This window comes from Perca flavescens, chromosome 4, assembly GCF_004354835.1.
Source record: "Perca flavescens isolate YP-PL-M2 chromosome 4, PFLA_1.0, whole genome shotgun sequence".
Lineage (NCBI taxonomy): Eukaryota > Metazoa > Chordata > Actinopteri > Perciformes > Percidae > Perca > Perca flavescens.
The window spans coordinates 20,146,780-20,161,292 of record NC_041334.1 but is presented as its reverse complement, the minus strand read 5'-3'; the positions used below and the strand labels follow the sequence as shown (position 1 = coordinate 20,161,292).

General features: G+C 39.1%; 1 protein-coding gene across 2 annotated transcripts in view; it reads left to right on the top strand.

Moving 5' to 3' along the window:
• The first annotated feature begins 7,600 nt into the window (after nucleotides 1-7,600).
• The window catches only part of itga7 (integrin, alpha 7), a 36,590-nt gene continuing 29,677 nt past the window's right edge, over nucleotides 7,601-14,513 (top strand). For both annotated transcript variants that reach the window (XM_028576643.1, XM_028576642.1), the window contains exon 1: nucleotides 7,601-8,126. In XM_028576643.1, coding sequence (XP_028432444.1) covers nucleotides 7,909-8,126 — 218 coding nt within the window. In that variant the 5' untranslated portion in view covers nucleotides 7,601-7,908. The remainder of the gene's footprint in view (nucleotides 8,127-14,513) is intronic.

The window sequence follows — 14,513 nt, the reverse complement described above, 5'->3', positions numbered from 1 at the left end:
ATGTATCAGTTTGTACTGTGATTTACTATGGGTTAGCATCTGATTCCCATTAACAAATCCGTGTTGTTTCTCAGTTTTTGTTGAAGCAATAACAATCTTTTGAGAATATGTCTTTTGATATAATTTGTGATATATACATATTTTTTTACAACAAATCAGATGATAAGACCAAAACCAACAATAAATTGATTTTACTAGTGTGTATAAAGCCTAATATATCTTATGCCTCTGTGCTATGGAGCTCCATATTTGTCCAAAACCAGTAGAGTTGCAAAGTTGGATAATTTTTAACAACTGCATATGAAAATAACTGGTTCTTTGATAAAACCTCAAAGGTGCAAGTTTGTGTAAACACTTTGCGGTAGAAGTTAACTACGACAAGAAACATCTAATTACAGAGGTTAAAATTCTGTCACATGCAGACAATGCATGGAAAGATAATAATACAAAATGTGGGAAAACATTTTGTAACTAGCAGCCTCTCTCTTAAAAACAATCAAGGAGCCACACCTTTGTACTGGGTTCCTCCAATACACTATTTGTCACTAGAGCTAAAATTGTGTATTAATCCACATCTGAAAACAATCGTTATTTTTAAGTCAAAAGATCTTTTTTATTTTCACGTTTTCAAAGATTCTTTAAAAGCTTTCTTCAGAAGATGGGCTGAGAGCAAACCACAGACGAGGGGGAGTCTTTGGTCATTGGATATGTTGACAATAACAAAAATAAACAATAGTACCAACATGATCCTTTCATTTGTGTTACAGGCCAACATCTTAAAAAAAACAATAATTGTGAAAGCAACACTCTAGTATGTTTCAGTAACAGCAAACCAAATATGTGTTTTTGTCTCTTTTTGTTAGCCGATCCAGCTCACTCTCCAGTTACATTCAATGGGCTGCCGATGTTACCCTTCCCCGGTCTGCCTTATGCACTGCCAATATTCAGATGAACTTGCACCGCTGCCCTACAACCCTTCTTATTGCCCAAATCCTTAAACTGGATAGCTTTTAGACCAAATCACTGAATGTTTGAAAACCCTGGTTGTACCACTAATCTCACGGACATGTGAAATGTGTGGATGACATTGTGTTGCTACAGAGGAAACCCCTTTGCAGGAAGTCAAATTCAAATATTGGGAAATCTTGTTTTAGTAATGTTTCCACAATGTATTGCTATATCTTGTTGCTGCTGCTTTTTGTGGGTAAACCTTTATTAATAATAGCTTTAGTAATGGCCATTTGTTTAGCAGTATCCACTTTTATATATGGCCACTTTTAATTGAAAGTTGAATGTTGAAAAATGCAGCATTTTAGGAGAGAAAAACAAGTTACAGAAGATACATTTCAAGTCAGGAGAGAGAGAATATTTATAAGAGGCACTTTCAAGTAGAGATGTTCCGATACCAATACCAGTATCGGTATCGGCTCCGATACTGCCTAAAACGCTGGTATCGGTATCGGGAAGTACTGGAGTTTATGCACCGATCCGATACCATGTAATAAAGCCCTAAAGAAAATCTACATTAAAGTAGTTTATTTATGTTCTTTTTCCGTTATAACTGACTGTCAAACTGGAGAATAAAAGAAAGTTCTGGGGCATTCATTGTTTGTGTTTGTTCATGTTTCACAAAGATTTTAACCTGAGCCAGACCGACAACAAAGATAGAAATCATATCACATCCATACAGGGATAGTAGTATACAGCTGTTAAAACATAATGAAATATATGACACTCTGGTATCGGATCGGTACTCGGTATCGGTCGAAACGCAATTTCAGGTATCGGAATCGGTATCGGGAAGCAAAAAAGTGGTATCGGGCCATCTCTACTTTCAAGTAAACTGTGGTGCCATTAGAACAGTTGAAATTATGATGAAACAGTACTGAAAATGCTTCTATTTTTAATAAACTCCAATTTCCTCTAGAGGTCGCCTCTGCCCCGCTTTTATTTTGTACAGAAAAGGGAAACAGTGTACATGCTGGAGCTACTAAGTCTTGTTATCAAGCATATTGTTTTACATGACAGACAAATGCAAAAGACAAAAAAAGCTATGACTCTGTTTTCTCTCATTATGATTAAACATACTTATTGCAGAGATCAAGGATTAAAATTACAGGAGCTGTATTTTAATTGCTAGTTGTAATACATGGTTGGTTGTCAATCAATTAAACAGCCAACTAATTGGCAATTATTTTGAAAATCGTTTAAGTCATTATTCATGCAAATATATTTCATGGTACCAGCTTTTAAAACATTGCATAATTTAATAATTTATTTATTTTCAATAATTTTGAATTTTACAAGCATTGCTTGCCCGTTTGGGCTTTGAAAACTTGTCATTGGTCACTTGGTCACTGCATTTATATCAAAACCTAAAGACTTTCAAACATCAACATGTCATTTATTAAATGTATTCGTGTCTAAATGACGTATAAACATCTTTTCCTATTCTATTTTGCCTGGAAACTCTTCCAACACGCTTGCGTGTCACGTGAAAAATAGGCGTTGGTTCTATTTCTAACATGCACACGTTTTCGGCACGGCTCGAGCGGCGCCTGAGATGTGCGTGTCACGCAGGCAGTGTTTAAGCTCTAACCTGTTAACATGGCAGCTGAAATAAAAATGGACACGCCGACGCAGCCAGTGTGAAAGAGGCCTTAGGCCGGCTACACACTGGATGCATGGAAATATTCTGTAGCCTATTTTGCCGTCAATACTGCAGACTTTGTCTTTGCTGTAACCAAATCAGTATATATTTATGTTTAACATGAAGTTTACTACTGCTTGAGTGCAGTTTATCAATGGGAAACATACATGTGTACAGACACGTTTCTGGTATTTAAAGACAGAAAATTTAACAGAAACGCCACGCTCACGCCACACAACCAGTGTGTAGCCGGTGTTACTAGTTTACAAGTACATTTTCTTGATTATACATATATACTTTTACTTAAGTAACATTTTTAATGCAGTACTTTTACACTGTGGTATAAGTAAAGGATCTACTGTAAATACTTTCTCCTCCACTGGTGGGTTTGAAATAATGGTTTGATGCACTATGTTAAAAAAGATGGTTGTTTATCTTTTTGCTGTCTCGAGTTAGGAGTTATTTGCTGCAGCAGTGTGTGCGTATATGTGATGATTGCATAGCATGAGGACACAACACCTTTTGGAGCTTTGCACTTTTGTTGTTTGTGTCACCTATTCTCAAAACTGAGATTTTGTTTCTAACAGTGCATCAAAGCAATTGAGACATTTACTAGCTTGCTTCTTAAACGCTTATACAATGATATCAGTGTTTGTTCGAGAAATCCATTATGTTGTAGCTAAATATTATTACCTACAGTCTGACAAAACCACTGTGCTCAGTTTAGCCACTTCCTTTGGGATGATGCAGTTGAATAGCCAGAGTGGGAGTGCTTGCATTTAATCCCATAATAACCAGCACCACTCCCTTTTATAGCATCCCACACTATCCATTAATCAATACAGTAATAGTGCTGACTGCGGCTGTCCCAGTCATCGAAGTGACTGGGGGCTATAACCGGAAAAATGACCCTGCCTGTGAGTGCTAGTCCCTGCTTGCCGTCTAAAATAAGATCTCTCCTTGAAGTGTGGCTCAGACAGCTAATGAGCACTTTGCCAGTGTCATGGGCGATGTGTCAGATAATCTTCACAGCCAGCCATCACTTCTGTTCTCCTCCTCTCCATCCCTTTCTTCTTCACTCTTTCCCATTCTTCCATCTGTCCCTCTGACAATGCTTTGTTCTGTTTGAAGGCTTTCTTGTCTGTCTTCTCGCCCGAGCTGCCATAAAGATGTTTTCAGCAATTTCTCGACATCTCACACCATTCTTTTCTTCTTTCTCCTTTTCTTCTGCTCAGTGGAATCCCTCTGGTATTTTTTATCTCAAGTCGGAGCTGCCCAGCAAATGGTGAACGAACAGGAAACACTCTATGTTATTGGATATCAGAAATCAACCCTTTTGATGAGGTTTTAGATATTGAGGATGCTGAGTCAGTGAGCTGTGTGTGGGAGTGACCGCTGACAAACTCCCCATTGCGTGCTCTGTGATGCTCCACAGAGATACAGGCATGCTGAACTTTCCCACATGCTTGGAAACACAAACAGAGTTGACAGCATTATTTATGTTTCAATATTTCTAAATCTGTTTCATTACTAAATATAAGTGATAACAAGTTTCCAACATTAATTATTTTTTTGCTGTTTTTCATACTAAATATGAGTGTTAACAAATTTCCAGTTAAGGTACAAAAGACTGAACTACTAGCTGCATGGCTCGAGGGATGGCAATGTCGGTTGGTTAGTTTGGTCAACTACTGTGGTCCAGACTGAAATGTCACATCCAACCATCTAATATCATCAACTAGTGGATAGATTGCCATGAAATTTTGTACAGACATTTGCTGTCCCCAGAGGATGAATCCTAAATTCTTTGGTGACTTTTCTTATAGCACCACCAGCAGATTAACATTTGTCGTTTTTTGTAAAATGCCTCGACAACTATTGAATGGATTTTCATTAAATTTGAATAATTCTGGTGATCCCATGACTTAAACTTTACTTTGTCCGTTTATGACTAAATACCTACCAAATTAATAAAAAACAATTTCATCAGGTTTGGCTTAGTCTATATCCACGACGTTCCACTTCCGGGATTGCTCCATTGCAGACGGAAATTCCGCCAGATTTCACTCATTTAGGCTGGATATCCGTTGCCTTGGGCTTTCTTTGTGTTGGCAATTTAAACTCTGGTCAATTTATGGGGAATATGGTTAACCTTTTCTCAGATCTCTGCAGGGTAAATCCAAACAGGTAGCTAGACTATCTGTCCAATCTGAGTTTTCTGTTGCACGACTAAAACAAACTTTGAACGTACACGTTCCACCAAAACAAGTTCCTTCCCGAGGCTATTTTGCAGAGGCACAGTTGCTCCATACGGCGCTTAGCCAGACCCGCCTCCGCTGCGCTGTGGAGGTAGCTCTGGCAATGCGAGACTCAGCTGTACTTTGTGTTTAGTGCATATGTTCGCATGCTAACACGCTAAACCATCCAGCTAAATGTTAGCATTGTCATTTTAGCATGCTGACATTAACATTTAGCTCAAAGCCGCTAGCATGATTGTAGACTGTTAGTCTTGTTATAAAAATATGTTCTGTTTCAAGCACACTGACGTTCACCCTCAGAGCCAACAAATAAAGAGGCTTATAGTAAAAAATCTAAAATATCTTATTTTGAACTTGTAGATACACTCATGAGTTGCAACATAATAATAATTAAAACTAATGCAGTCTAACACAACAGTCCTGCAGTAAGGCTGTAGCTTGTGGTGCTGTTGAACTGTATTTTATTATGCAGAGGTGAGTATCTGATTTAGCCCATTATCAGTGATGTAAATGGGTTGGACAAAATAATAAAAACATCTGTCAGTATAACACAATAAAATTCACCAGTGCCACAAACTTGCAGCTCCAAAAAAAAATCACGTATTGCAGGATTTATTGCAAGACTGTTGTATTAGACTACATTAGTTGTTGGTGTACCTGGAGGCAGATGAGTGTATAGTGAAAGCTCATCAGCTCTTTTTTAAATACCAGATAAGTGCAGCAGGGGGCAGTGAGTGTTCAACACCAGAAGCTGGTTTATGATGCCAGCTAGATCACATGAGAGGAACTTAGCCTCATCCTTCCAGTGACCTGGTGTGTCAGACACTGATGATAGTGCTTAAAGACACTAATCTTAGGTGAGTTTTAATCCCCCTTAATTAATGTGCAAGTTTTCTTAAGAAGTTTTGCTGCCTCTTTGTCAACGCTCAAAGATATCTTCTGCATTAGATTGTACAGGTGTACCTTATGAAGTGGCAACTGAGTGTTTATTACGAACCAGAAAAGCTCCACAGAATGAACTCTTGTTCTCAATGTCTTTTTTTGTGTTGGCACCGTCAAAGTAGAAGTGCATTTTCATGTGCTGTGGTCCTACATTGTGTTCCAACCTCTGTAATCTATATAATAATCTTTGTGTCTTCATTTTGATATTCCAATATCACCTCCGTCCCCTGTAGGATCTACTCTGCACAAGCAAGTCAAACCTGTGGGATAAGTTAAAAAAAAAAAAAAAAAAAGAATATATATATATATATATATATATATATATATAGAATACCAGCTGAGATCAGTTGTATTGTTTTTTTAACCAGGGCAGCAGTTTTCGGATTACATTATGTGCTTACATAATTGCAAAAGGGTTCTCCAATGTTTTCTCAGTTAGCCTTTTAAAATGATATCAGATTAGTAAACAGAATGTGCCTTTGGAACATTGGATGAATGATTGCTGATAATGGAAAATGTAGATATTGCATTAAAGATCAGCCATTTCTTTCTACAACAGTCGAGAACCCTTTTGCAATTATGTAAGCACATAATGTAATCTGAAAACTGCTGCCCTGATTTAAAAAACGATGCAACTGATCTCAGCTGGTATTCTGTCTGGAATGGAGTGGAATGGAAATTTCTAAGTGACCCCAAACTTTTGACCGGTAGTGTATATTCATCTAGCATGTTTAGTTGCAAGAAAAACATTCAACACTATTCATTCTGTAATAGCTCACTGGCTAAATGAAAATCTAAAGTCACTCACATACCTTTTAACAAATGCTTTTATCCAAATCACATCGTCCAACCAAACTGGGTAGGTGACACACACACACACACACACACACACACACACACACACACACACACACAAACACAGGTATTTCATTTTCTCATGTCGTTGGTGTGCAACTGTTGTGTGTGTGAGGTTTATTGTGTGGAACAGTTGAGGTGACACACTGACAGCTGCACACAGATTGACTCGAGACAAACCAGAAAAATCAGCTGGTTAAAATAGCAGCTGTGGATGAGAGGGCATGACTGAGGAAGACTGCTGTTATGTTGTTTGTTTTAGGTACTTGTATAGAAAAATCATTGGGGTAAAACACTTTACATATTACATATCAGTGAATAAATAAAATCACTTGATGTGTTTTGTTGGAGTCCTGCAATTTTCCTGATGTCAGTACAGCACATAAAGGTCTGTAATAAAGTTTCCCGGGTCACTGTGCACATGTAGGCCTCTTTTGTCTCCCATTCATTGCAGATCAAGTCAGACATTAGGGCTTTCAAGCTCAGAGTAAGAAAAAACTCATCTGTCTTGCTTTTTAACTAAGACTGTACCTCAGGTTTTTCCCTCTTTTATGCTCCTCAGATCCACAAGCACCTGCAGCAAAGAGTGGCCACAGAAAGAGGCACTTTGGACTGTGTGAACTCGAACAGATAAAACAGTCTGCTGTCTTTTCAACCTCTCCCTCTCTCTCTCTCTCTCTCTCTCTCTCTCTCTCTCTCTCTCTCTCTCTATTCAATAGCCTCCAAGTATCTTGACAACCTTGCCTGGTATTTTGGCAGCAGTCCCTTGAGTGTTGATGTCAGCTGAGAGAGGGGAGGCAGGGAGGGACTGAAAGAGAGAGGGGAGGGGGAGGAGTGAGCGGGCTATTCAAGGCACTTGTCCTCTGTCTCCCTCTGAGCATAGAGGAGGGGGAGGCGCACATGCATTGAGAGAAACTCACACACACACACACACACACACACACACACACACACACACACACACACACATATACGATTGGCGGCCACATTTTCACAGCCTGCTCTTCAGACTGACAGCAGCAAACGGAGTTGAGAGGCAGCACGAAGAGAAAGAGGATTAGAAACAAGGGAGGCATCAACAGAGGAGAGGAGACAACACAGGATTTTGGCCTCTTTTATCTCTCTGGGAGCCATAAAAGGATTCCACCCTGTACTCTTCTTGAACTGAACTTGCTCTGCTGCTAAGAGGACGTGCACCCTGATATGGCAGCTCTGGTGGGACATGGGAACACTGTCTCCCTCTCATCTTGTTCCTCTCATCGTTGGACTACCCTCATCTGGGCTCTGTTGTTCCTTTTAGGCAAAGTGTGGGGCTTTAACCTGGATACTACTCACACACTGCATAAGTTGGGAGACCATGGCACCTTTTTTGGTTTTTCTCTAGCACTTCACCAGCAGCTTACCCCAGAGCCTCAGAGCTGGTGAGTGGGTGAATGCAGCACTGAGCATGTGCCCTGTGTGTCCTTATTTTTGTTTAACCTCATATACTATGTAAATGTGGTATATTCGCTGCACCTGCTTATCATGCAAAATGTTCACTATACCATGAATTAAAATTTTTAGGGCAGTTGAAAGCTGAAATTTGAGTTGTGTGGCTGCTACAGTCAGCGTTTCTGTGCTGCACCAGTCCGCAGATTTGCTAAATCATTGTTACACATAACTCTCATGAACTGGGTGCAGGAGTTTCAGCATGTTTATGTGCGGCATACAGCAAAGCAGCCTGAGCTCTGAGTTAATAGACGATGATTTACAGTAAGTGGAGAGTGGATGAGAGTAGGCTTGTGCTGAATCAGCTGGCAGACTGTGATTCCTGAAGAAAAAAAGGGTGATTTTTCCTGAGCAGTTCAGGTTAGATGCTGACTTCACACACGAGAAGTAGAGAATGTGTCCTATAGTGTGTCGTGTGTATGTGTTCATGGATGAGATGTGTGTTTGCTTCTCTTGTGTTTATTCTGTGATGTGTTTGCCAACAGCTGTTTTGCTGTGACTTTTAGTATGACTGAACACTGCCGTCCTCTTGTAATTATGCATAAAGTATACCTATATACATTTACATATAATGTAAATCTTTGGAAATGTTCACTGCATGACGGCTAATAAGAGACAGCCTTAAATCTCTCCTGAAGCTGTGCGATTAATATTTCATCTGATGAGGTGCCAGAGAGAACAGTTTTGTAAATATCAATATATATATATATATATATATATATATATATATATATATATATACACATATACTGTACATATATATTGATATTATTGAACGTCCGTTGCCTTCAAGCCATTGCCAAATGAGTTGCTACAAAGCTAATTACGTAAGACTTTCAGCTCCACACAACTCTCTCTGTATTTCTCAGTATGGCTATGTTCAGAATATTATGTCGTCAGGCGACTTTCACGCACAGAAACTTGAGTGAAGATAATTACCTCTTCTGAAGAGTCCATCATCCATTTTTTAATCCTACGTGTCGTCCTTGGCTACTAGCAACTGCGTGGAGGAGGGGTGGAGGTGGTGCGCGATCACGGAAGGCTTGTATCATGTGGATGCGGCGGAATTTTTTTTGTCATTACTTAGAATTCGTGACAGAAACTATGCACTATAGCTTTAAAGAACTGATACAATATAAACAAAAAGTTCTAAAAGTATCAGTATTTGTTAAAAATGAGTGTTAAACTGTACATTATGATGATTGAGTTTGAGTTTATTGAATTCATGCTCACAGTTAAAACAACTGAATTAAAAGCCGAATAAAATAAAAAATAAAATAAATAAATATACATATCAATTACACATGTGCACCCATACATTTTTACTCACATACTCACTTAAACAAAACAGGCACCTACGTAAGTGCCTTAAACACAGTAAAATACAAAAATACTACTTTATTTTTTTATAGTTTTAGTTACTTTCAATATACATGACAACGCATCATATTTCATAAAATTAAGCAGTAGGAGTAGGGATAAAAAGTACAGTATTCAACTATGAAATGAAGTTGGATAGAAGTATGAAATTGTAAAAAAAAAAAGAAAAAAAGAGGAAAAAGAGGTAGCTCAAACACTGCACTTTATTACTTTCCACGTGTGAATATAACATTTGCAACACTGATGTAATGTACACCATTTAAAAAGTAATTAAAACACCTTTTGAATAAGGGTGTAATTTACTACATGTCCCTGTTTTGAAGCTCCATATATAACCGTTGGCTCCTCAGTTTACTCGGGCTGGAGTCACCCTGTCGCCTGGTAAAACCAGGGGAGTGACATCAGCATTCACACAGACACATAGACAGTTGGAAAGTGGAGCGATGTCACCCCTCTGAAACCTGCTCACTGTACAGCAGCATTCCTGGAACTTGTTTTAAAAACTAACTCTGAGCTAAAAGTATTGTATCGCGCGCTGCTGTGGGCCATTTCAAAGTGCAACAGAGGGAAGACTCCTGAGAAAATGCCCATGCTGCACCAGTGGAGTTAGTGCCAGGAGGAGACACTCAATAGACAATAATTGATGTGCTGATGTGATGCACCAACTGGAAAAGAGTTGGATGAATACTGCTGTTGCTATTATGCTGTGACATCACACCCACTGTTTGCAAAAATGACTTTATAATGATTTCATCCTGTCCCAAATCTGTATATGACTTGCAGGGCTGTAACCACAATTTCAGAAATTCTGAGATTATTATTATTTGATTTCCCAACATGAAGATCTTTGTTGAGTGAAAACCATGTATCTTCAAACACGCCAACTTTTCATGAGCTAATGAAAGTAGCCCTGGTTTCATCTTTTTTTCAAATAACCCAATGTATTTTTAAGTGGTTAGAGTAATAAGTTGGACAATTTTCTTAATCCCTAAACCTGCAATAACAGATTTTTTGGCAATTTAGCTGCAGCAGAACCCTTTTAAGTTGATATGGCGAATTTGTAAATGGTGGCTTGTTTACACATCTAGCTGTTATGGAGTAACACTATCATTTATTTGGAGTTGTGTTTCTGGCCATCTGATGAATGTAAATCCAATATATATTTTCAATCTTTTAGCTCTGTTTTTGGTCTCCACCAACTCTTGAGGGAAATATCTGACCCTTTAGCTGATAAATGACCACCAGCTAGTCGCTAACTTTGTCTGTCTGCTGTTTGATGCTGAGCAGGTGTACTGTGGGTTTTTTTGGTTAAGGGAAGCTGCAGATTTGTGTGATAATTCTCTGTACTGTAGGTTTGTCACTTCAAGCAGCTCCTTTCATATTGTCACATTGTTTCACATTGTCATACAATAGTATGTAAATTTACTGGTTCTTAAACCCGCAAATTCCCAGAAAAAATACAAAAATCATGACCTCAGAGTCCTCACTGGTACATCCCCAATGACTTGATGATTTCATCAGCAGTGTGGACTGTAGGAGTTCAAAACATTTTGACTAGATAATTGCACTCTCAGTTAGAGAAATATATTATTCAGATAGCAACAGAGCCATTATCTTTCCTGTCGGAATAGTACATTAGCTTATGATAGTGCCCTCTCTAGGAGTTTAGTTTCCAAGGTGCTCCCATTATCATCTCTGCTCTTCTGATATACTGACATGAAGCAGTTTGCCTCAAACGTATTGTAATTAGATGCTATTGACTCATTTTCTCTTTATATCATGAAGGTTTGGGTTACTGTCGCCAGTGGCCACACTGTGTTATCCTCATTGTGTGTTTTGCCACCGGAGTCAATGGTGAAAATAATATTACTGCTTTGATGCTATGTTCTGTGCTTACTCATGGCAGTATGACACAACCCATAACGTTAAAGTGCTAATAGAAATCAGCTTAGTCATACTGTCGCATTTTTAGAGTATCACCTTCTCTGGTTTTGGAGTTGCACTGTTAATTGGAATTTGTTTCCCTAAAGCAGTGATACTAAACTTAGGGCACGCAGGCCAGATAAGGTGCTGCGTTGCCCGCTGACCATTTTCTAATTCACAATCTAAAATAAATGAATTCACACTGGGATTTGTTTTTGTACTTTGAATGTAAATAAAGTGCCAGATAGCATAAAAAAGTATCAAAATAGAGCATGTTCACCAAGTGCCAGGGGAGGGTTAATCCTCTGCACACCTGACCACAGTTAATTTGAAAGTAAAGGATTTTAAAGAAAATTAGTTATAAGCCTTTTAATGTTTATTTGATTTTTCTAATAAACATTATTATTGTGTGTTTATTAACTGGCCCCTGGCCTCCTGTTATTTTGCAAAAGTGCCCCCGGTCAAAGCAAGTTGAGTATCCCTGCCCTAAAGCATCAGAGGAGTTATGTGTATTTCTTCAAAGGAAGGACCATACAATGTTGGGGACAGACATTCAGCTTCAGATACAGCTGGGAGGTTAATGGAATGAATGTTTTTTTGTTCAGTTTTACAGTTTCTCTTCAATGCAGGCTTATGTCTACCCCAAACCCTATAGCTCCTTTTCAGTATGGCAGCAAAGGTCAACCCCATGTGACACAATGATCTCATATTGACCGATCTGCTGTAATGAGATCCTGTTCACATGTTGGGAGGAAGTTGACGTATGCCATACATAAGAGCCTCAGTCTGGCTTCCCGGACTTCTGTAAACTTTATATTATCTCTCTTGGTTGTTGCTGTTGTCCTGAAGGCCCCAAACTGAACTTAGTGGGCTTCTCCTGCTGCTGCTGCCAGACAGAAGATGAGATGAGAGGGTATTTCAGTCTGAGTTATGTGTGTGTCTGCTATTTATACTGCTATGAGAAGTGCTTCCGCTAATAGTTCACTGCCTGGTGAAGACAGGAAGCCCCCTTATCCCTGGTTGTTATCCCACAACTGCCAATCTAATCTCCCCGAAATCAGCTCACTGCTCATACTGCTCATTGCCGTACCTATAGCGCCATGCAGCATGGCTAATAAAAAAAAAACATTCTGCACTGCTGATATTGAGGATTCAGGATTCAGCTGACTCTACATACTGCAAACTTTTAATGTCATACATCAATATCCTTAAAACAAACCCATGACAGGATGATTCTGCATATATAAATGTTTAGCTCACTGCCAAAGGCTTGTAAATCATTCTGTACCCAACATGTATGCTGGAAAGCCTGGAGACTTACCGTTTCTGTTCATTTAGTTATATTGATCTCTGCCTCTTGATTTAATGTAAATGTCTTTTCTGTTTGAGAGTGCTTTGACAAAGGTGGGGGAAGGCAGTTCTGCTTTGGTGCAAATCATCTGTGATGGATCTCTATCTGGCCTTGAAAGACATCTATTGTGCTTACTCTCTATTGACCCAATTGTTGGCCTTCCTTTTGTGTTATTATTTAATCGTAGCAGTAATCTTCTTTCTGAACTTTTATTGGCAGTTTTTTTTCAGGTGCAGCAAAGCCACAACATTATTAGAGTGTGATTTATCAGAATGTCAGGCTGTTGATGTCAGTAGACGTGCTGTTGGCTGTGTTGCATTGCGATCAGAGGGAAAGTAGAAAGTCTCAGGTTGCAGCGAGGTTCATTTTTACCATGGACCTGTTTTGGTGCCTTTCTGAGGAGATTCTCAGCGCCAGTGGGGCCACAGGTAGCCAATATAATCCCAATAATCCTAGTCTGGAGTTCAGTTTCACTGGCTGTGTAAGGATCTAAAACAGAGCTTTCTGAAGCTGAACAAATCCTCTTATTGAACTGGAGGCTTGATTAACACAGCTTAAAAAACAAGAGTGGCGCGTGGAAGTGATTTTTGGATGGCCTCCAAAAAGGTTACGGAGATTGCAAGAGAAGACAAGCACAAGTGCAGGTTTAAGACATAGCAGGTATTTGTTTTAAAGCGATAGTTTCACATTTTGGGAAATACATGGCTTATTTGTTTTCTTGTGGAGACTGAGAGTTAGATAAGGAGATTGATATCGCTCTCATGTCTGTGCACTAAGTACTGTATCAAGCTAAAGACAGCATCTGATTAGCTTAACAGTTAGCCTGGCTTACAGATGAATACTGCGACCGGTCAACAAATAGTTGTGCACATCGTGCGCTTTAGAGGTGCTGGCAGGTGGTTTTTGTTACATTTGGCTAAGCTAATTGTCTTTATATTTGAGCTTTATATTTACCATACAGATATGAGAGTGTAATCTAGGCCTATCTTCTCATCTAACTCCCATCAAAAAAGAAATTAATCATATTTCCCCAAATGTAAAGAAACTAAACTTCTTTAAATCTTTAACTTTAAAATCCACACTGTGTTTGCTGTTTGCCCCATGAGACAAACAGAATACCCTCTGTGCCTACCAGTACCATTTATTTTGTATCATACACATATAAATGTGTCTAAATGGGGCCCAGCATAACTGCCTCACACATTCAAAACACAATGAAGAATTTCTGGGGGTTCATTTGCATTAAAATAGCCAAATAAAAGCTGCTTTTTTGGCCTCAGCTTAAGAGTTGAGAATGAACCTTCCCCCTTTTCCCTCCCTAATTCAATTCATGATTTTTCTCCTGCTCCCTTTCTCTTGTGCTAGACCTTCTAGAGGCCATTCATGTGAAAGCCTCATAAATGTAGGAGCTCACGCTGCTGCAGTGCTTATTTATATGAGAGATCAGAAGAGCAAAGGGTATATAGCATTGGGCTTTACAGTCTGGCATGCACACATTCAGACACACACACAAATGCATGCACGCACGCACGCGTGCACACAAACACACACACACACACACACACACACACACACACACACACACACACACACACACACACACACGATTAATGCTCTTTACTAGCTCCCACTTACTCTCCGTCTATTTAACATTCTCCCATTCCTC